At 49.9% G+C, this 23,179-nt stretch overlaps 1 protein-coding gene across 2 annotated transcripts in view; it reads right to left on the minus strand.

The window, feature by feature from the left end:
* Positions 1-201: 201 nt before the first annotated feature.
* CELF4 (CUGBP Elav-like family member 4) overlaps positions 202-23,179 on the minus strand; it is a 291,617-nt gene continuing 268,639 nt past the window's right edge. Inside the window, exons 9-14 of one of the 2 annotated variants that reach the window (XM_081262759.1) lie at positions 20,396-20,461; positions 18,932-19,015; positions 13,643-13,726; positions 9,032-9,110; positions 8,414-8,585; positions 202-2,249 (exon numbers count right to left, since the gene is read on the minus strand). In XM_081262759.1, coding sequence (XP_081118885.1) covers positions 2,223-2,249; positions 8,414-8,585; positions 9,032-9,110; positions 13,643-13,726; positions 18,932-19,015; positions 20,396-20,461 — 512 coding nt within the window. In that variant the 3' untranslated portion in view covers positions 202-2,222. Of the gene's footprint in view, positions 2,250-8,413; positions 8,586-9,031; positions 9,111-13,642; positions 13,727-18,931; positions 19,016-20,395; positions 20,465-23,179 lie in introns of both variants that reach the window. The other variant, XM_081262758.1, reaches the window with a different exon arrangement.

Below are 23,179 nucleotides of genomic sequence, written 5' to 3' on the forward strand. Positions count from 1 at the left end.
CAGTGGGCGAGTCTGGGGACTTCGAGGAACAGCTGGCCAGAATCAGAGAGGCACAGAAAAATGAAAAAGAGTCTTTTTTTTTTTTTTAAACTGTGCTTTATTTAGGGCTAAGCTGGAGAAAGCGTCATCCAATAGTTACAGAAGGTTACAAGGAGTTTTAGGGAGTTGAGTGTGAAAAGAGCAGTTGTACCGAACTGCAGCTGTTTTGTTTTGTTTTTTACAACATCTGGACATCCTAAAAGGAGGAGTCAAGAGAAAGAAAAAGAAAATTAAAAACATGAAAAAAATAACAAACAAAATAGAAAGGAAAGGAAAGACAGGAGGCCTGACAGGAACCAGAAATTCGTTCTTCTAAAGGAAAAAAAAAAAGTGATAGGTCCCAGTGCCCCCCTGGTCTCCGGATGAACTGGCCATCAGTAAGGAATTATGGAGGCAGAATGCCAACGCAAGTCTTCCCAAAGGTGCAAATAAATTATAATAAATATGATATACTTTAAAATATATGTGTTCTTAAATAATTCAGTGTATTTTCTGATTCTGAGTTTTTAAGCAATGTCTTTAACTGCTCTAAAGTCATTTACCAAAGATAAATATCGTGCTTTCATTAAATAGTTTTCCTTGTTTTTTCTCTATCATTACAATTAAAAGTCCTACAAAATATGCAAATTTATTTACAGAAAAACAGAGCCGGCATCATTTAAACATCCCTGTTTTTCAAAATTCCTTGTAAACAGTTTCAGAAATTCTTCAAAGATTGTTTATTTTTCTCTCTCTTTTTTAAGGTTTTTGTGTGTGTGTGTGTGTTGCCTAGTTGTTTTAAGATGAAAGTTCCCAGTTCTCCCTTGCCCGGAAAGTCTCTGGATCAAGCAGGGAAGGCGAGTGAAGCGGGAGGTGTCCAGGGCTTGCGGAGAGCGAGCGCGCAGCTCCCGGAGCGAAGCGAGAGGCGCGGGCGGCGGCGGCGGCTGCGGCGGCGGGCGAGGGGCCCTTCCCGGCTGGGTGCACGGCCTCCACCGCGACGGGCGGCCGGGAGCCCGCAGGTCTGGGAGAGTCCGGCCTGGCCCTCGGGGACAACGGCGTCCAACAGCACTCGCGGGGAGAAGGGATTGATGCTCAGTCTAAACTCTACAAAAAGTACAGTCCTACAACATCTGGGATTTTAGCAGTAACGCTAACTTCTATAGTTTTTTTTTTTCCTTTTTTAATTTTTTTTTATTTTTTGCTTTCCTCTAATTTTTTCTTCTATTATATAGGTATTTTAAACTTTTCCTTTTTAAAATTCTGTACAACTATTATGATTTTTAAGAGGGGGAAGAGTTAGAAGCATTTACAGACTTTTCACAACAATTACCTTGTCTTGGAAGATCCTTTGTTCCCCTCCTTGTTTTCCTCACACTTCACGGTTAATAAGTTTTCATACTTTTGTTGCTTTCCCCAAATATCCACCAATCTGTGCATCTTAGCAGCTCCATCCAGACATATAATACAGAAAACCATAGGAAAGTTTCATAGACTTCAATGAGGGTAATCAAAGCGCCTCTCAAAGTATCAAAGAACTATTATCTTGCTGTTTTAAAAGCATTGAAGCATTATTTTTTTTCATTTTTTGTATTTTTTGTATTTTTTTTTAATTTTTTATTACGTTTTTCATAGAATCGCTCTAAGCTGTTTCAAGAACAGCCAGGAATCAGGAAGGAGGTAGTCCTCCATTCCTCCTCTATTTGACATAGAGCTACACATCTGCAATAAAAAGTTTGGTCCTTTGGTCCCTAAATAGCTAAAGGAATGACAGATAGAGATGCTCAGTGGCGGCCTCCCAGCCGCCCCCTGGGGACCAGGCCCCCACCGCCACACGCTTGCCCCTGCCTGCCTCAGGCGCCCATGGGCTGGAAAAGCCCCAGGATCGGTAAGCAGCAGCGTCTTCTCCCAGTGCCCAGCCCTTCAGCCTCCCCGTCTGGTCTCATGTTATTTTGTTTTAAAGTTGCCTTTTTTTTTATGTGTATATGTTTTTCCTCATTTTTCTTCATTGTCGTCTTCTTTATGTCAGGTATATTTTTCCCCCAAACACGTTCCCTCTGAACTCCATAGACGTTATACTTTCCTTGAAGAAAATGTTACAGTCTCAGAGTGTCTGGAGTCTTCAGCTTGATTGATATTGGCTGATATGTCAAAGGTGTCATCCAACAGTTCTCATTTATAAATAGAGAGAGAGAGAGGTTTGTTTTTTAATGTAGCCCGTTCAGCATCCTGCCCTAAAATGAAGAAAATCGGGGCTGATTAAGCCATGAGGGAAAACACAAAATGCATCCAAACACCAATAGGAACCTGCCTTGGGGTAGGATGGGAACTCTGGGGGATGGCAGAAGGGAAGGAAGAGAGACCAGTATGAGAATTAGTCATGATCATGATACAGTCAAAAGAAATTTGCTCTTCTATTCAGAGTAAGAAACCACTTGGCGGTCTAGTGGCGATGGTTGTAGCTGAGGTTTAGATGTGGGGAGAGAGTTCTTGATTTGGGTTCCTTTAGAGTTCTGGATTGAGGGATGGCTATATCTAAGGGAAGAATTTGGGACAGTGGGATGTGATCATAATTAAACTTGTCCCTGAGGGATCCAGCCCAGATACAATATGTATACAGAAGCCTAGCAAACCAGAAAGCAAGAATTGAACAACCTAGCCAACTCCTCCCCAGCTTAAGGAAAAGAAGGAAGACAGAGCCAAGACTCGAATTTTGTAAAATCCTTGCCCAGTTTCCAGCCAACCACTTCTTTCCCCAGATCAGTAACTATTTGCGAGGCTGTGTATATATATATGTATATCTGGATATATGTGTAGAATATATTCACCTGCACATATGTGGACATACATGGATATGTGTGTATGTATATGCACATATACACACATACATAATACTTTTCTCATACATGCCAGGGAATTTAGAGGAAATTCAGAACTTCCAGGGAATGGATGGGAGAACCTAAAAAAAGGTCAGAACAGATTTAATTATAAAACTTAAGTAAATTAACTCAGACAGTTCTTGATTTTGTTTCAAATGGTGGCTTTTTGGTGTTTTGCTTTTAAGAAAAAAAAATCATGATCTGACTAGAATCAGAAGGCAAATGCTTATCGTTGTGAATTACAAATGAGACTCATCTCCATTCTAGCAAGCAGCTTCCACTTATACATGGGGGTGACTGGTTACATCAAGAAAGTTAGAACTGCAAAGCCCCCAGTCCAGGGGACAACGTCATGCGTATATCAATCCATGCTGGCAGGTTTTTCACACTGTTGATTCAACAAACAGCAAACCGTACACAGCAGTCTAAACAATTACAACACCAAATAAAATAATAATAAAATTAAAAAACACTTGTCAAGGACCCTTTTTCAGTTGTAAACAAAAAGGTGCATTTTGCTTTTGTCAGTACTGTTTCTTCCAAACCAACCAAAAAAGCCCTCCCAAGCCCCCAGTCCCCCGCTCCCCTCCCCACATTGAATTTAGCAGGAGTAGCTATAATACAAACCTTATAATAGTTACTGGGCTCTCTCTCAGAGGCCTCTGGCTTTGTACTCTAGTTTTGTTTTTTTTTGTTTGTTTGTTTGTTTAGAATTTTTTAAAATCATTTTGTTACTATAGATATTAGATATTTTGGTTTGGGTTTTGGTTTTTCCTTTTGAGGTGAGATTTAAAATAGCCTAACTGGAAAAAGACCAGACCTAGGAAAGTGTCAATTGAAAAAGGCCCCCAAATTTCTAGAAAAAAATAAAATCACAATATTTTCAAGTGCAAGTAAATCAACCACGCATAGATATTTTTAAGATGTTTTCCTTATTTTTAAGAAAAAAAATAATGGTTTGCATAGTTAAATGATCCCATGTTTGATAATTCAGGAATTCATCTTTATTTTTACTAAATTTTTTTCTTTAGTTTTTTTTTTCTCTATGTGACATCTAGAGAAGCATAAAAAAACGCTGAACAAGAAAAACCAAACAACAGAAAGTAAAACCACTGCAAGCACCAAGAACGAAACGAAAATGAGCACAGCAAAAAAGATCGTGGCAGCACAAAAGTCAAGAAAATGCACGTGTGATCATGACTGGCCAATCATCCACGGATACGACATCCAAGAAAAACGCTCCAATCACAGCACCTCCACGAAACTTGACGGCAATTGTCATGCAACCGATTCTTAGCCTTGTTACATGACGCCATCATGTCACACTGTGAACTTTGAGTTGATTTGAACTTACGGATGGGGGACTTTTCTCCACTCTCATGTGATTACGTGAACTTTATTCCTAGCTCAGCGCGAGACTGTGGTGGATTTGACTGGCCCTGGTTGGGTTGTTGGAATTTGATTGAATGACAAAAGAAGAAAAGATTTTTATATATATATATATATTTATATATGTAGAGAGAGAGAGAGAGAGAGAGAGAGGACAGGAGAGTGTGGGCAGGGAGGGAAGAGGAGGGGCAGGTGGGGTGGGGTTGGGAGTGTGGGGGTAGGGAGAGTTGGGTTGAGGGTGAAGAAGGGCAAGGAAGAAGTTAAAACAAAATCAAAAGGAAAAATATTTAAACAGCACCAGACCACAGCATCAATCTAAAAGCTCTGATGGGAGAACAGCAGTCAAATCATAAGGGAACTGAAAAGAACTCAAAGGATGGAGGAGCCCGCAGACGGACGACATGGGCACAGCAACGCACACACACATACACGCACACGGCTGTTTATGCAGACACATGATACACTGTGAACAGCAGCAGAACCTCACACAGGGCCACTAAGGGCATCCATCATGCGTTGGGAAAAGGAAGAGGCACAGGCAGTTTGGCAAGAGGGCCAGGAAAAAATAAAACAGCCCCTCAAACCACCGTGGCCAGCAAGCAGATCTCAGGGAGCAAGCTCTCTGCTTTTAACACCCTTGATTTTTCTCCCCCAGATGCTGAGCTCTCCTTGGCTCCCTGGCTTTCTGTGGCTCCAGCCTGAGGATCAGCAGTGGGAGCCAGTGGGGTTGACCCTGATTGGCAGGGATGGTTAAGGCAAGTGCCACAGGAGACATCTGGCCACCATAGTATGATATACTACGAGCTCAGCCCTCCAGCCTGTGGATCCCACCTTGGCCCCCACCCTAGGAAAGGGGTCTCTAGGCGGCATGAGCACGCACAAGGGAGTTTTGATCCCCTCCCCTCCACTTTGATAACACCTTTTTTCCTCAGAACCTTCGGAAAATGACAATACTTCATTCTGAAATTTCCTAAATTACACTTATGTTCTTGGAATTCTATCAACAGGCCTAGGGGGGCCCTACAATTTCATTTCATGGTTACCTCATACCCTTTGATTTGTTCCCAAGGTGGCCTAACTGAGGCTGCTTCAGGGCGTGTGAAGCCCTTCAAAGGTTCTGTAGCTCTGACCCATAAAAGGGTCACAAAGGAGGCTTCAGGTACACCACAGGGTGGCACACCAGAGAGGGTGGCACAGTGACCCTGCATCTCCAACCCTTGCTGCTCTCACTTTGGCTCAGCCCACCCCCTCTCTCTAGCTGGCCAGGTCTGATCATTTTCTCTCCTGATGGAGCCCTAATGGTTGAGAAATGAGATCCTCTCTCTATCAGACAAATCAGGTTACTCAGCTTTGAGTTGCCATCTCCCTCATTCACCATCTCATGATCCTTTGCCCCCACCCTAGGATTTGGGGTCCCCAATTCCAACCTCATGGTTACTCATGAGCTTGTTCCTCATCCTGTACTCTTCTATGCACTCAGGCCTGTGCCAAAGCCTACGTGCCTAGAATTTATTACCAGGGTTTCCAATCTACCAGGCCTCTCCATGAAGCAGACTTCCACTTTCAGTTTTTTGTTCCATTAGGGTGAATGGGAAGGGACCCCTGGGATCTTACAATGTCATAATAGATAAGCTGTGCAGTAGCTGAGCAGTGACTCTACTTTGAGTCACTGCCTCCAGCTCAGCCATCACAGAAGCACTCCCCAATCTCCCTCCCTCCATAGACTCCCTGTCCTGTCTGCCCACCCAAGCTGAGCTCTATCCTTCCAATATCAGATCTCCCTCACCCAGACAAAGGCCTATCACATGCCCACCAGTCCTGAAATGTCCCTCTCCTCTGCACCTCCAACCCCTCCCCAAAGCTCTTAGATCCACCCAGTATGTTGGCAGGTTCCTTTGGTATGAGAAAAGAGGCCTAAGGAACTTAGAAATGTATTGCCATCAGGTGTTAGCTCTGGCAACTGCACCTAAGGGACAACCTGAGGACTCTCCTCCTTGCCCTCCACACCAGTCCTGGGTACCTCACAAGCATTCACGCCTTCCCTGTGCTTGTTCCTTTTCCTTCCCCCAGTTGCCTCTCAGTGCCAGGCACCATGCTGAGCACTGGAACTGAAGTCTCAAAACCCAGTGTAGGGAACTCTCTTGAACACATCCTCATCTCTCACACACACTCAGTGCAGCATTCAGCCCCCAGGAGCCTCCCCAGCATGTGCACAGCTGGCTACCTGCTTCCTCTGCCTGTAGGAGCAACCATTCCCAGCCACTCTCTGGGGTGTCCTATAGAACACAGCCCTGGAGGTGGCAGCGGGATCACTGACCAGCATGGGGAAGCTTAGATCAGGTCTAGGAAGTTCCAACTCATTGATCTGGCTGAGGAAATGATGGCCTGGCCCAACCAATTCAGATGTCAGGTCTTAAAACATCTGGGTTCTAGCCAGAGAGGGCCCAGGCCCAAAGCTACAGCTTTGCAATGCACAGGTCAGAGAGGGGCACCTGTACCTGCAAAGCTCACTCCAGATACTGTGCAAAAGCACACTTACAGTCAAAGCCCAGGGCCTGGGAGACAGGACTCCCATGGAGTCAGACACACAGCTTAATGCCTTCTCCAACCCACAAAACCTCAGGACAAGGATTCTGAGAACTGTCCTGCTATTAAGGCTCAGTATGTACTAGCTAACCTGGTGGCAGGAAGGGATTCAGGGGACAGTCTTTGAGCTGGGCAGAGCCTTGGTGGGAGTGTTCCGACTGTTGGCTGTGAACCTGTCACATTGACATTATTGTTTACTCTTCCTGCCTTAGTTTCCTAGTAAGATTTCCAGAGGAACTCCCATCTTAACACAAGACAATACTTCAGCCCCTACAACCTGATATCAACTGCAGCTGAAGTGATCTGCCAAAATGCAAGTTCTTCTACCAGAACTCTCCAATGCCCCCTCCCATCTCAGAGGAGATCAAAGTTCATATAATGGTGTGCAGGCCCCAAGTGGACATTCTTTCTTAACCCACAACTCTCTTGCCATTTTCTTGGCCCGATCTCCTAAATTCCTTCTGCCTACCTTGGCCCCCTGCTGCTCCTTGGCCACACTGCCCCTGACCTCACCTTGGGACTTACATACTGGCTGTGTTCTCAGAAAGAGGATGTCTGCACACAAAGGCTACATCTTTGCTCTAATGTCACCCTTGCAATGAGGCTGGCCCTGGGCACCTTGACTACATGATTTAACTTTAGTTAACAATTCTGACATGCTAGGTAATCTATTGTCAGCTCCCTCCTTCTCAGTCTCGGTCACCACTGCAACCCTAATAGTTCCTAAAGTACCATACTGCTGAATAGATGGGGAACAGGGTGTGGGAAGCATCCTGAGTCAGTAGAACTCAAAGGTGACCTCCATTTCTGGTCTGTGAGGACTGCAGTAGCAAACAGCACTATGGAAACTGGCTGAGGTTGACTTTTGGTGGCCTAGAAACATCTCCCCATATGCCCTTCTCAGGAAGGCTCTGAGAAGGAACATTTGGCCTGAAAAACGAGTGGCTGACTGCTCCCAGCTGCTAAGCAGGCCCCAGCCTGAGCAGATGAGGTGACAACTCATGACCCAAGTAACAGGGTAAGGGACCTCAGTGCTGTGATATCAACCCTCCCCAGCTTCTGTTTTGTTTCCTGGTAAAGTTCCCTTTGAAAAATCCTGCCCCCTCTGTCCTGACTGAGCTGGAGAGATGAGGGGGTCAAAGGACTAAAGGCTGCAGGCCCTTCCCAGAACTGGGGAGAGGAGAGCCAGGAAGTCTGGGAGAAGGCCTCAACCTGTGGCTATAGCTCTGTGTTTGCCATCTGCCCACCCCAGGGTCTGTGGCAAGAAGAACTGCCAGTGTAGGCCTTGTATACCTTCCCAGATGACTCCCTCACTTCTGCTCCTCTTGGCCCCACAACAGGGGAAGACCTTGCCCATTTCTGCCAGGATGACCATAGCTCTGCTCCTGTCCTGTGGACACTAGGCAAGGAGCAGGTTGAGCCAGGCGCATCGGGTCCAAGGCACAAATGAGGGTCAGGCCCACAAAGGCCCAAGAAGATGGCGGGTCCATCTGATGCCCCCTTCCCAGACCTCCCGTTCCCACACCCCGGTAGCCCCCGGTTACCTGTGCGAGTCCTGGTCTCCCCCGGGGGACGCTCCCGCCGGCGCTCAGTACGGGCGATTGGCGTCTTTGGGCCGCTTCAGCTGCACCTTGAGCCTCTTCATGCCGATCTGGAAGCCGTTCATGGCCTGAATGGCGGTCTGCGCGCTGGCCGGGTTGTCGAAGCTCACGAAGCCTGGCGAGACACGAGGGACGAGGGCCTGGGTTTCCACGGGGCCGCCGGGGGCCGCTCCCGGCGGGGAGGGGCGGGGGGAAGAAGGCCGGGCAGGGGCGGGGCGGGGCGGGGCTCGAGGCTCCACCCCGGGGCCCCGAGGCTCCTCCCCCTGGCCCGCCCCGGCCCAGCCTCAAACCCAGCGGGGCCAAGTGCCCGCGCCCCGCGCCCCCCTCCGCCCGCGTGCGAGGGCCCCTCCCGGGATGGACGTTCCAGAGCCCCCGGCTTCGCCGATCTGCGCGGCCCAGCTGGCGCGCCACACCTCGGCTTTGGGCGGCGCCACTCTTGGGGCGCCCGCTCTCCCACAGGGGCGCCCGCGGCCTAGCGGGGCTCAAGAGGCGCCCGCCCCCCCCACCCCGGCCGGCCCCGCCACCTCGGCCCTCTCCTTCGGTAAGAGAGGGCGGACACACCTGCGGGTGGAGGAGTTTATTGGACACTGTCCTCCCTGACAGGAGGGGGCCTGGCAGCGGGAGGGCACGGGGTGCCGGCCTGGGGAGAGAGAGGAGTGCGAGGGGGCGGGAGGGGAGGCACCTCGGAGAAAGCTTCTCCGCCGCCTTTGCCGGCCGCCCCCCGCGCGAGTGCGGCCCAGCCGTGGGCCGAGGGCCGGAGGCTAGGTCCTCACAGCGCCTCGGTCCCCACTCCCGGCCCTGCCCCTGCCCGAGGCTGCTTGGCCGGGCGACTTGCATTAACCAGACCGACTTGCATTCACCCACCACCTGGCCCCCAGGGGCTGTCAGCAGCCCCGTCGTGTGTAAAATTCCAAGCCCTGGGAGCAGGCGCTCTTTCCCTGACCAAGCATGCGCCAACTGATATGTACCCCACAACCCCTCATGAGAACTCCAACCACCATAATAGTAGACATTAATATGATTACTAAAACAGTATGAGTAAAAGTTAGAGACTACTTTGTATGGGGACTACAATCTCATTCCAGAGTTCCCAGACACATCAGGTTCTGCTGGCTCACAGTCCTAAACAAGCAGTTCCCAGACTGGAATGGGTGGTGTTCCAAAGTGAGTTCAAAAGTCACTTTCAGGAACTTAGAATGTATCTCCTCATGCAGACAAGACTTCCCATCAACATTTCCCAAACTCCCAAACTGAGCCTTGAGGAAAGGGCTCCTGTGGTCAGTAGGTTTATAGCCAGGACCCTCCCGGCCAGTTCAAGGAATAATAAATAAAAACATCCCCTCTCACTCCAAGTTCTCCCGTAAATAAATCTCTATAGCTTCGTTTCATCTAGTATTTCCTTAAATTCATTCCACTTCAGATGACTTTCTCCTGTAAAATGGACTTAGATCCTGCAAAATGTGAAATCCAGCTTGGTGAGATACACAGGTTATAGGATGTGCCTCAGTTGGGGTGCTTGTCCCACAAATGGCCATTAGATAGGTAAGAGACAGGTGCACCACTAGACTACGTGAAACAGAAGCTATCTTCTTAGTTAATTGTGGCACTGTAGGTGTGCTTGCACCTTTACTCCAAGAAAGTGACTCCCTCCTCAATCTTCCCACATGGTAGCGCTTTTTCCCTTTTTACCCCAACCCCAGACATCGCCTCCATCTGTCTCTTTTCTTTCTCTCCTCTCCTTCCTTTGATCAATTTGTCATTCAGCCACATACCATCAAAGATGGGGGAAGAAGGTGTGTGTGCATGTGTGTCTCACTTGTACATGTGTGGACACATGAGTGCACACATGTGAATGCTGCCATAACTGGTGAGAACTAGGAAAAGCACAGCAACACCAACGTCCATACAAATCTATATACTAAAGTAAATAGAAAAGATTGAGGATTATCCACAGTTGCCAATGAACTTCTACTTCCTGTCATCCTTTCCCCCACTCCCCTCATCCCCTCCAGGCCCATCCCCTGATGACTATAGTCAGGTGCCTAGCAGACCAGAGCAATATTTGGGTTTATACTGCCCTCCTCCTGACTAAGGAGGATGGTTACAACTAAAACTTCTGTCCCTGCTAAGACAAAGTGGCCTGACTGTGGGTGACATGCTTTATCCCTTACTCCTCTGCTTACACACCACTGGCACCAGCTCTACCTTGACATCTGGAGTTCGTGGATCTTTTTGAGGTAAAAAAATGAGCAAAGCAGAGAGAATGGAGAAAGATAAAAGGGAATGAAGAGGCTGTCTGTGGTGATGTGTAAAAGAAGAGCTAGCCACCAGGTGGGAAGGTTCTGGAGGAAGGAAGAAACGTAGCTTCCTGAAGAGTTTAGAGGTATCTGGAAACATTGGAGCTGGGAAGGATTCTGGGTTGAAGGGAACTTTTCTCCCTCACCTAGTTTTGTTAAGTGGCCAGTGATCAGGGTAGGGAGCATCTGCCCACAGACTGGAGACCCCTGTGGACAGAGCTCATCGTACTCTCCATTCACAGCACAGTCTCCTTTCCCCTAGAGTCCCCTGCCCCATTCCCACTTCCCAGACACTGTGGAAAGCCTCACAAGTAGGACATCCTCCTAGCATCCCCCAGCCCTCCTTCCAACATAGGGACCATTTGTGCAGCACATATCTTCATGAAGGCCTCGGGAATGTTCTTTTTTTCATTCTGATGCTTATCCAGAGTACAACCTTCAAGTTCATTTCAACACAGGACCACATTTGTGGCAAAAATGGCAGAAGAAAAGGGGTAGTGGTATTTCTGAAGGGTCTGCTCTGGCCAAGCCTCTGCTATAGACCATCTCATGGAACTTTCTCAGCATCCCTGAGGGTGACTGCAAACATCCCCATTTCACAAATGAGGATCCCATGGTTCAGAGTGTTTGGTGACTTGCCCATGAGTGAGCACTGGAGTGAGGGTCTCACAGGCTGGGTCTGTGGGAGAGTGGTAGAAGGCTATGCTGTCACTGCCACTGCTGGAGTGAGTTGGAGAACTCAAGTGACTAAAGGAGGAACAGTTGGCTGGGCCAGTGTGGTGGGAACCTTTCCTTTCTCAAGGCCAGAAGACATTTAGTATGAGAGCTTGAGAAGAAAAGAAAGAGACAATAGAAGTATACAGAGGATGATTTCTATGAAAAGCAGAAACAAGTCCTGGTCCTGGATAGCTTAAGTGAGCTAGTAGCCTTAGTGGGTACTGCTTGGGGCAGATTCTGAGGAACTGCCTTTGAAAACCCAGGCTATGCCACAGGAACAGTGCTGATATGCCCAGATGTGACAGGAGAATAAGCCTGGATGAACTTAGTGATTCCCAGGCTCCTGGTTTTTTTGTTCTCATTTACATAATGTTTGGATCCTATTTTGAAAGCAAATATAACTGATTTGCACTTGGTAGTTTTTACATATACCACTATATTCATAAGGAGAAATATCCCAGACAACCGAGTGGTACACCCTGTCTTTCTTTAGCTTTTCATGCCCAAAAAGAAATGAGCTACTGGGGCAACTCTGTGCCATCAAAGGACCACAGGTTTTCTGTGGCATCTGCCAGAGAGGAGAGGACAGTGGTACAAGATTTTGGGAAATATGCCCTGAATTCTCAAGTCCTTCCTGGTTCAGGAAAGCCAGTCTCCAGGCTTCCAGATGTTTTTCCACTGTGTATCTCTCCCCTCCACTACCCCCAAGCTGTGACTATGGTTCCCTAGCCAACACAGGCTCCCACTCTCCTCACAGCTCCAGAACCTGGGGGGTCTATCAGGAAATTCTGGTAGACTCAGCTATGGTCCCATGTATGGCTTCCTGGGGACTATACTACTTAGTCCTCAAGGGCTCATGAATGGATCTGACCCTGAAAAGATGGGCTGATCAAAGTAGAAGAGGAGGAGAAGGACCAAAGAGGAGCAGAGGGGAGAGGTGTGGGGAAGAGGGGGAATTCCACGAGGAAGTCTGGAGTTTCCTGGTTAGGGTTGTCAGCTTTACCAGATAAAAACAGGATGCCCAGCTGAATGTGGATTTCAGACCAGTGATGAATATTTTTTTAGTGTGTTATCCTCAATATTACATAGGACCTATCACATGCAATATTTAGGACATACACTAAAAAAGTATTGTCTATGTGAAATTCAGATTTAACAGGGTGTCCTGCATTTTATCTGTCAGATTCCTGGATCCTTCTAGGTCTTACCTCTCCCATCTAAAACCCTGCCACTAAGTGAATTTCCTGAAAGCTATAGTTCCATTCTCACACAATCTCCCATGACCTACCACACCAATTAAAGCCTCCTCATCAAAATGGCCAGAGACCTCCCCAGCATAAATTCTCCCTTGCTGATCTCCCAGAAGCCTCCTGCACCTCTTCCCTGCCATTTAAACCTTTCCTCCCAACCCCACGTCTCTGCCAAGTCTCTCCTTCTGCCTTCCTGGTCATTTCCTTGTGTGGTGCCTCGCAGAGCTCACTGCAGCTGAGTGGCTGTGATTTCCATCTGGGCTCAGAGCTTAGGCTTCTTGGGGAAGTGACCAGTCTCCTCCTGGCTCCTCAACAGTTCTCAGCTCTGTTGGCTTTGGGTGGGGAGAGGGATTCACGGCATGGCAGGTGGGGAGCAAGGAACAGGTAGACAGAGAGGGGGCGGCAGGACAGACAGGCAGAGAGAGCAGATAAGGGGCAGGCAAGGTAGGGCTTCACAGGGCTTTGACCCCAGGGGTCAGGATGGCCACTCAGACCATGAGAGGAGGGGCCACTGGGAGAATGGATGTCCTGGGCTCTGCTCACTGCCTCTCCCAGCCCTTCCCAAAGTGGCCCCTCCTGTTCTCAGGGGATGGCCTTGGGCCTTTTGGCTGGAAGAGGAAATCCATTTCTTGGGCTGGGATGTGGGAGGTGGGAGCCAGGTAGAAGGGGGTAGGAAAGCCAAGAAGCAGAAAGAACAGGGGAAGACAGAAAAGGGCTGAGAGATGGAGGCTGGATCCAGGAGCACCTGGGGGCGATGCGAAGGAGCAGGTGAGGAGCAGTTGGACACCTGTAATTGGTGCGAGCAGCCCTGTCCTAGTGAAGCTAATTGGTTTGTTATCTTTACCCACCAAAGCATTTACTTTGGTTAGTCGCCCGATCCACAAACACTTTCGAGGAGATGACATTACCGAAAGGGAGGAACATCTGCATCAGCTCAGCGTCCCCAAACTCCTGGGGCAGATGGTAGATGAACAGGTTACAGCCCTCGGGCCCTGCGGTGAGGGGAGGGGGTGGGCAGGGAGGAGGGATGGCAGGGTGGGGGAAGAGAGAGACAGAGGAGAGGTGAGCGAGTTAGGCAGCGCAGCGGGGAGAGGTGGGGCAAGGTTAGGAGGGGGGGTTTCATTCAAGATCCAACGGGTCCCCAAAGAATGGGGTTGCTGAGCCCCAAGTCTGAGCTCTGGTCTCCACTCTGTCCTTGGGCAAGTCTCTGAACCTCTCTGTGCCTCAGTCGACTTTTCTGCAAAATGGATCAGTAACATGGGCCTGGCATCTCTGGGGCTGGGGTGGGTGGAGTCGATGAGAGAATGGGATGAACATGCCAAAGCTTGGTCAGCTGTGGAGACAGAGGGGCAGGGAGGTTTGGGGGCTCCCTCCTGCTCAGCCCCTGCTCTGGGGAGGGTGAAAGGAATGGCCTGGGCAGTGACATCCTGTGCTGGAGAGACACTTTATCTTCACAGGCCTAGCATAGACTGGCCTGGAGTGCCCATGGGTGGTGGCCGGGGTTCAGTCACCTCCCTGACCTGCAGCCACTCCTTCCCATCTGGCCATGGAGGCACAATTGCACTATGCCACACATCACACTGTCTCCTAGTCTTGAAGGCAAAAAGCCAGATTTCCCCTGCTTCTTCTAGAAGATGACACAGGAAAAACTGCACACCAAGGTGCCACAATTAGCCAGGACACCCTTGAGCCTTATTCCATGAAACTTTCTTCATCTCCTCACAACAGTAACAGTCCTGCCAACTTGTGCAGCATGAACATGTGCCAGGCTGTTCTAAGCACTTTCTATGTATGTTAATTCACTTCATCCTTAGAGCAAACTTGTGACTTAACTACAGTGTCATCACCACTTCACAGATGAGGGCACTGAGACCCAGAGAGGTTAAGTTACCTGCCAAAGGACAAACAACTAGTGAGGGAAATGGGGACAGGATATGAACCTAGGCCATGGCCTCCACAATGTGTATTCTTCTCTCTCTACTAGTCATAAAATCTTAACTTCCCAGATGCCCTGAACACTTGGAGGTCTTTGGATTCATGAAATTTCCAGATAGTTAAAGATTTCTTTTTGAATAGTCAAAATGCTTGATTTTAACTCTCAGAAATAGAAATCTTTTCAAGATGCATGGTCTGTTTCCTGCCATCTTAAATACCATGTGTCACATAGCATTTAACCCTTTGAAGTGACTTGTGATCATTGCAGTGATGATGATTTCCACCTCTGGCTGGTGGAAAGGAGACAGCTACACTAAGAGCTGTGTAAGAACTGGGGTTCTGATCCGAGCCTGGTGGAAACCTAAGCATGAGCTTAAAAGTGAGGGCTGTAAGGCACCAGTTTTTGTGGCCAGAACCAACTGTCCTGGTTCTCTGGGACAAGCAAGGCTGCCAGATAATCCAATTTGGGGGCAAAGAGTTCACCCTGGATTCTCTCTTTTCCTTCTTTTCCTTCTTTCCCTCCTATCCCCTCCTACTCCCCTCCTTCCTCCTCCATCTACCTCCACCCCATGGAGGCCCACAGCCTATAGAGATGACTACCCTGCCCACTGAAGCCACCCAGCTGAGCCTCTGACTTCTTTGGTCCCTGGTCCCCACATTCTACCCACCCACCCACTCAGGCACTCTGCCAGAGAACGGCGCATTCAGAACCAGGCGCAGATGTGTTCCCTTGTCTCCCCGAGCTCTGCTGGCCCTCTTCTCCCTGTCCCCTCTCTGTCCCCCTCCCATCATGCTGTGTTCTCACTGGTGCATGCCATGTGAATGTACCCCTAGATGGTGCCCAGGTAGAGGGATGCTCCCTTGGGGCAGGAACCATTCTTGAGGTTCTAACACCTCTTCCAGCACCCATGCATTCTTTTCCCAAGAGTACCTCTGGCCTCTCCCTTTGGGTGCCCCCTGTGTCCATCCCCCATGCTCTAAGGGTTGGGGCTCTTTCTGGGAAGTTTTTTCTCTTATCAGGCCGGTCACTCCCTAGATGTGGGGGCATGTGCCTTCTCCTGTCCTCCTGGTCATGTGCCCTCTGTCCTCCCTTCCTATTCCCATTCTCACTCTTCTGGGCTTCCCTGATGGCTCCACCCCATGCTGACACACTCCTCAGACTCAGAGCCCTTGTTCCAACTCTAAGTTCTGCAAGCTGTTTCATGAGGAGTTTACTTCTCTTCTTCTTAAAGAGACAAGGAGCTCTCAGAGTCAGGGTCACAGGCTCAGTCCCATCTGCATGGTGTATAGCTGAGTACCCAGGGATGGCCTTCTAGGTCCAGCCTGGGTAGGATGACAGACAGCAGCTTCAGTGCCCCCAGAAGTGAAACTACACCCCCTTAAGTCCTTCTGCTTTTTCATTAAGATTAGAGAGTATCTATATGGCAGGACTAGCAGGACCTTAGAGATAATCTGGTCCAACCCAAAGAAATGGTGAAATGGCACTTCAGAGACAGAAAGCGACTACTACTAACTACCCTGCAACTCCTGGCAGAACTGCACCTGCAGCCACCACTGAGGGTAGCCTCATTCAGTCTGTGGAGCAGGTGGCCTTCGGGGATTCAGGCAACTGTAGGAGGGTCCTCCCCAACAACCGGTATATTCTGATATTCAGAGGTGTTACACAGGGGATGGTGGCCATGATATAAGAGGACAACCATTGGTGAAGAAGGAGGAATATGCCTTCTTTCTTGTTCAGGCTTCATACAACACCATGGGATTTGGCTTTGGTCAGACTGCAGCCCACCTTTCTGCCTATCTCCTGGCCCCAGGCTCACCTCCTGCTTGGCAGCATCCTTTGCTCCTGCTGACCCCTGCCTGGAATACCTGCCTCCCTACCTCTCTGTGCTGAAGACCTCTCCCTCCCTCCAGCCTTCCCCAGAAACCCACACCCAGTGTCACCATTTCACCTATGCATAAGTGAGGCTCTGTTGGTATCTGGGTTTATGTCCTACCCCATCCCAGCCCCGCTCTCCTGGGGTAGCTTGGCCTGAGCACCATGACCAGGGAGAAAGGGGTACAGCAATGAGAGGGGCTGAAGTGAGAAGCAGCCCACAGGGCCTGGTCTAGGGAGCAGGGAGCATGTGTGTTTGAAGCTGCTCAGAGATGGAGAAGGTATGAATTCAAAGGCAGATGCAGAGGGGTAGGTGGGGAGAAGGGCAGGATGTGAATGTGGGACCAAGTTAAAAGCCAGCAGTAGAATCTTCATGTTTGTTGGGTGAGGGTTGTACTGACCTGAAGTTCTGCACACACACGTGTGTGTAAAACAGGATTCAAAGATTTATGAGCCCACAGGCTAGAGTGACACTGGGAGCTGCCTACAGCCAGAAGCCAGCATGATGACAAAAGTGTCAGGGCCTGTGGACATACTTCTCTGCTCTAGGCCTGGGCCAGCCCCTGTGGCTCTGCCCTGCTTGGTGAAGGCACAGGGGACGGCAGAGGCAAAGCAGAGCCAGGGCCATCGCAAGAAGGCAAGGCTGATGGACCATTCCTACCCCACTTCACTGAAGGGGGCTCCAGGTGTCACTTAGCTGCACCAGGGCATGACAACTGAGTCTGTACCTCTGGGTGACTATAGCTCTGCTCTGCTGGGACAGAGAGGTCTAATGATGCAGATCTCAGGAGCTGTCAGCCTGTGAGCTGGGATGGCACTCCTCTTGTACAGTTTTCAGGCAAGGAGGGGTGACAACTTGGTATAGGAAGGGCTATGTGCAGATAATTGCTGCATGAAGTTCAGAGGGCAGATCTGAGCAAGTTTGACTTTCACACCCCTCTAAGAAATGGTCCTTACTGTCTTCATTTCAGATGAAGATGCTAAGGGTATAAGAAGGTTTGTCTGAGGTCATATGAGGCAGATCTGGGAATCAGAGGGTTTGCTTCAAAGCCCAGGCTCTTAATTGTTCAAGCTCTAGGGCCTTCAAGTGGCCAGTCTCACCAAAGGGATTTGGACCAGCAGATGCCCCAGATCTTTCTGAGTAAGCTCTGTCCCATGGCTCCAAGGCAGTTTGCTGTAGGGGCTATGAGGTGGGCAGTGGGAAATACCACCATGTGGGCTGCTGGGACAAACTCAGTGGCCTTGCTGCCAAGTGAAGTTCCCATGGGGGGAGAGAAGACAGGACCTTATTAGTGTTCCTACACCTCAAGTTCAGCTATCTGTGTGCAGGCCCCCAAGGAAGGGCTTATTAACTTAGTCTCCTATCTTTCTGCTTACAGGGATCACTAGGCACTGGGATGGGAACACACTGAGTATCGTCATTCAGTCCCTGCCACCCAAGCCAGTGGACCTTACCTGCTTTGCGGTGTTTGCATCAGGGTCTCTAGGGGTGGCTTTCAAGAACCCCCTTCCTTACTAGGCCTGAGTAAGTAAGGCCTATTGCCTCATCCTGCCTCATCCTGCCTATTAAAGTCCTACCTGGGAGCCACACCTTCCACTCCTGGTCACCCAGGGCACAAGGTCTCCTTTCCAGGATGAACAAGAATGTGAAACCCCCGGCCATGAGCAAGCACTTTCCTGTCCTTTCTGCTGGCCAAATCCTGCTTACCAGGGAAGGGGATTCTTGGACTCCACTTCCTACAGAACATCACTTTCCTCATGTTCCTGACCACCTTGATTCTTTCTCAACACCCACAGCTCTCAGGGTTGGTGCTGCCAAAGCTGCCACACAGTCTCAGCTCCTAGCTATGCTGTCAGTTCCCTGAGAACACAGCAGTGGGACCTCAGTTGAAGACCCCAAGGACAGGCCCCTATGTCCTCAGTAAAGCTGGGTGCTTCCTGGGGCAGGGGCCAGGCTGCCACTGAAAAATACAGAGGCTAGGTTGTTCAGGGCTTGCTAGGGAAGGAGCAACCATTCTCAGAATTTTTTTTTTCTTTAAAAAACCAAGATATCAGTGTGTGAGTTGTGTCATCCCAGTGGCAAGTGACAGAGGGGAGTGGGAAAGGTGTCGCGTGCATGACCCACCAGCCCTTGGTGCATTCTGTCCAGTCCCCTGTGCTGGGCCCAACCGCCACTCTGGTTTGCAGAGCTGACCACAAGACGTGCGCCTCCATGCCCAGATAGGAGAGTGCCACATCCCATAACCCTGCTGCCTTCCCTCACCCACCTCCTCACACACACAGACCAGATTGCCTTTCCAACCAAGGCCATGGCCAGAGGCCCAGGTGAGACCAGAGACACAGGTGAACAGTCTCTTTGGGAAGAGGGGCAGGAGGGGATGAGACTCACCTTCTCTCTGTTGCTGGGGAATCATTGGCGGTGGCTGAGGAAAAGCCTGGCTTATCTGACCATAGGCAGCAGGGTAGGCGGCTGCTGGAGGGCCAAAGAGAAGAGGCGAGAGACGACAACAGGAGGCAAAGAGACAGGGTGAGAGGTGGGAAAGAGAGATTTCAGTGTCAGGCAGTAAAGGCCAGCCAGCCAGCTGGTATGTGTTAGCTCAGTTGCTTCAGAGGAAGCAGCCTTCAGTCTTTGGTACCAGCAAAGAAGCACAGGATGAGGACTGGAGAAGTGTGTGCATATGTGGGGGTGGGGTGCACTTGGGGGGTCAGGCAAGTCTAATCTGCAATAGTGGATAGCCATAGCTGATCTGCCTTCACTACCTCTCAGAGGGCACTTGTGTGGGACGTGGGGAGCTGCCAGATGTGTGGACCTGGCCTCTAGAGAACCTGCCAGAGGTAGGCCCCAGGGGCAAAAGGGCTGAGATGGACAAGCCTGCTGTTTTCTATATTCAGTTCAAAAAAAGCAGAGGTAGGACAGAAAAGTCCAACATACCCCTCTGCCTGGCCTGGTTCCCTCAGGGGCAAGGTCTGACATAGGAGCTGGGGAGGGCTCCAGGACCAGTGAGAGAGCTTTCTTTGGTCTCTAGAGGAGGAAGACCAGCTTTCCTTCAGTTCTCATCTCATCAGGGAGCCCACTCACCCTCAGGGGAGACAGCACTGGCTCTCCAAAGCCAGCAAAGAGGTAACCTGACCAGGTCAGACAACAGGGCACAGGCTGGGTGGGGATGAATGGTTGGCTGACAGCTTGATTTGGCTCATTGGCCCCAGGCCATCTGCTGGCCTCAGGCTGTCTCTTCTCACCAAACATACACTATCTCAGGCTCCATTTTCTCCCAGCAAACTGACTTACTTGCCTGGCTGGTAGAAGCTGCTTCCTTTCCAGAGTCCCTCCTTCTCTCCAACCCAGGCATCTCTGCTTCCTGAGCCAGTGATTGTGGACTATGCTAGACAGCACCCCAAGTCTGGCCTGGCCCCCAGCGCTGCTGTGCAGCTTGGTGCTCCTGGGCAAAGGTGAGGCCAGAGGCCCAGGGGAGCAATCTCTTTGAGGAGAGGGGTTTGGAGGGGCTCTGCAGTACCCTGGCAGTACCACTGGGAAGATAAATTGGGCCTCAAAGACAAGTAACTAAATTCATCTCATCTGGGGTTCTGCCCAACCACCATTACCAGTCTACCCTGCCATGCCAGGAAAACTGCACCGAATGCTAGGAGGCCTGAGAGAGGGAGTCAGCCCAGATAGGGTGGGGGTGTAGAGCCAGTATAGCCCTCCCTCCTTCCCCTGAGGACCCTGCCACCCACTCTCCCACCCCCATGCAGGGCCCAGGTCTGGGGTGGGAAGAGGGCATTGGTGCCACGGGCGGGCGTGGAAGGATGAATGCAGCCAGGAAAAGAGCCGAGGGGACGTGTGGATACTAACGACCTGCATACTGCTGCACTCCCGCGTAGGCCTGCTGCAGGGGGTCCGCGGCGGTGGGGCTCTGTGCTGCTGGGGAGCCAATGGGCAGAAGTCAGTGATGCGCACCCAAACTGGCCCCTGCCCCCACCATTCCGGGGACAACATAATAGTTTCATTGCCCCTTCTAGCCACTACATGCTTACTAGGGCAGTGTCTGGGACAGGGGCCCTGAGTGCTGGGCCCTGTTGGAGGTCTCCCTTCCAAACCCAGGGCTCCTACTACATTGCCCTCCATAGTTGGGGGAGGCATGTTACAGCTGGATTGGGTGTGGCTGAGATAGGGGCTCATGCAGAGGAATATGAGGATTGGGGAAGAGAGGCCAGAGGAGGGCTTGATCACCAGGGTCTTGGTAGGGAAACACATGAGCTCCCACCAGGGCTGTAGAGCTATAGGGCTGGAAGCTGTCAGAAGGGGTTCATCCTCACTGATCCTCAGCAGAAGCCAGGGGCAGTAAATGAAGAAAAGCCTGGTAGATGTCATCTGGGTGAAAGAAAGGCCACTGGGGGGCCTCACCCTGCCACTCTGTCCTCCTGGACCACCCACTCCAGCTCAGAGGGACCCCTCCCTCATTCTTTTTTTTAAATTTAGTTTATTACATATGCCTCATATATTTTTATGTTTACAAATTGCGTTGAGTTGCATGAAAATTCCTCTCAGCTTCACTAACTTTGAGACAGGCTTTTTCCTGACTATAGCACCCAAACCTGTTTTCTCATACCATTCTCTTTAGAAAACATTCATTTTTAATTTACATTTCCCATTATTTTTATAATATTTATTTTTTAATTGTAGTTGTACACAATAACTTTATTTTATTTATTTATTTTTATGTGATTCTGAGGACCGAACCCAGGGCCTCACAAGTGCTAGGTGAGTGCTCTACTGCTGAGCCACAACCCCAGTACCCCCTCCCTCATTCTTAAGGAATTTTCACTATGCATGGAGATCTTCTTCTACTGGTCTTGCTGGAGACTCTTGCAGCAGGGACTGGCCACACAGGTTGAGTTCTGCTCTATGGGCTGGGAGTAGGATGCTGCCCACAGACACCAAAGACCTAGAAGACCAAAGACCTTCCCCTATCTTCTGCCCTGTAACACTGGTACCCTTGAACTGAAACTTTGGCAATACATTCAGAGAAGCTTGAGTAGGGAAAGGCTTGGTTCATCTTGTGGCCTTTGCTGTCTCTTGAGGAACTGTGGGCAAAAGCGTGAAGCATGCATCAGCAGTGGGCACAACCCTTAGTGACCAAGGTCGGTGATGACTGACATGGGACTGGGCTGGCCTTGGAGGCCCAGAAAGGTAGATAGGACAGATGCTCACTCACATGGAAGACCCAGCCCCAGTATGTCTGGGCAAACTGGGTAACACAGGATGGCAGGAAGAGAACCACCAGGGCACATCTGCCTGTCAACTCTGGCCAGCCAAGCTAACTGGCTATGCCAGGTTTTGAGGCCTGTAGAATGGACAGAATTCCCAACTCTCCTTTTGAGCTCTTTTCCTGAGTTTTTCAGTTAATCGCTATTAGGAAATAGCATCTAGACCTCAGGGGAGCCCAGGCTGAGGCAGAGGCCGCTAGAGTCAGTTGGATGACAGGCTTAATACCCCCTAGGAGTAGCAGAGGAGCTGGCCCATTGGGGCTCTAATCAATACTGAAGAACAAAAGAAGGGCTATGATACAGGCTTTTTCCTGCCTGGGGCTATCCCAGTCTGAAACCCTGTTCCTATATTTCCTCCATGGAGGAGACTGGAGCAAGAGCCCCCAGCTGCAATATGCATGGCAGAGTGATCTCCTCCTGCCTCCTGCTCCCTCTACCTGTCTCCTCTGCCAGAATCTGAGCTCTCTGGAGGGACAGCCACATCTTGCTTGTTCTCTTGGTCTTCCCAGCTTCTCACCCATGCAGCGCCTTGATGCAGATTAGAAAGGCTACTCCTACATCAGGGCACATAGTTTGGTGCCCTTGTGCAAAATATAACCAGCACAACTTCATGGCAGCCCCTGTCAGAGTACCAGAAACACAGTGAGTGCCCAGAAAATAGAAATACTGGAGAAAAAACAGGTTTTTTATGTTTGTGAGAGCCACCCTTTCATTAAAGGCCACACTGTGTGTTTCCAACAAACTCTCCATGAAAAAGAGGGAAGGATAGAGAAACTACCTGGGGCTAGGAAGCGAAGAAAACATTCATGAAACCCTTTTCTACTTCTCTGCCTAATGACCTCATTAGTAACTGCCAAAGAGTGAACATTTTGAAGGATCTCGTTCATTACAGTGGCTCCAAACTCCGCATTTAAAGATGGTAAATTAATTTTTTAATGTACTACTTTTCTCCTTTCCTTCCTTCCATCCCTCCTCTTTCTCTGGCAGGGAATTGTTTATGGGAGGTGCCAGATTGTTACAAATGGGGGAAAGAAACATTTCCAAGTTCCATGAGGGAAATGGCTCACAGATGCTGGTGGGGGTGGGGAAGGAAATGGCTTCCCTGAATCCAGAGATCCAGATGGGCTTGGAGGGAAGGAGGAATGGAGAGTCCAGATGTGCTGAGGGGTGGCATCTCCCAGCCCATGAGCCTGATATTAGTGGAGTCACTTCCACCTCCAGCTTGCTAAGTTCCTCTTTGCCTCCCCTATCAGCTGGAGCCTTCATCTTCAAACACCACTCCAATACTCTGGGCCCTACCACATCACTTTCTAGATCCCTCTGGCCATTTTTCTGAGGAATTGGAGGTGCCTGTACAACAAGCACTGGA

The sequence above is a fragment of the Spermophilus citellus genome (genome assembly GCF_964194105.1).
Source record: "Spermophilus citellus genome assembly, chromosome: 12".
Taxonomy (NCBI): Eukaryota; Metazoa; Chordata; class Mammalia; order Rodentia; family Sciuridae; genus Spermophilus; species Spermophilus citellus.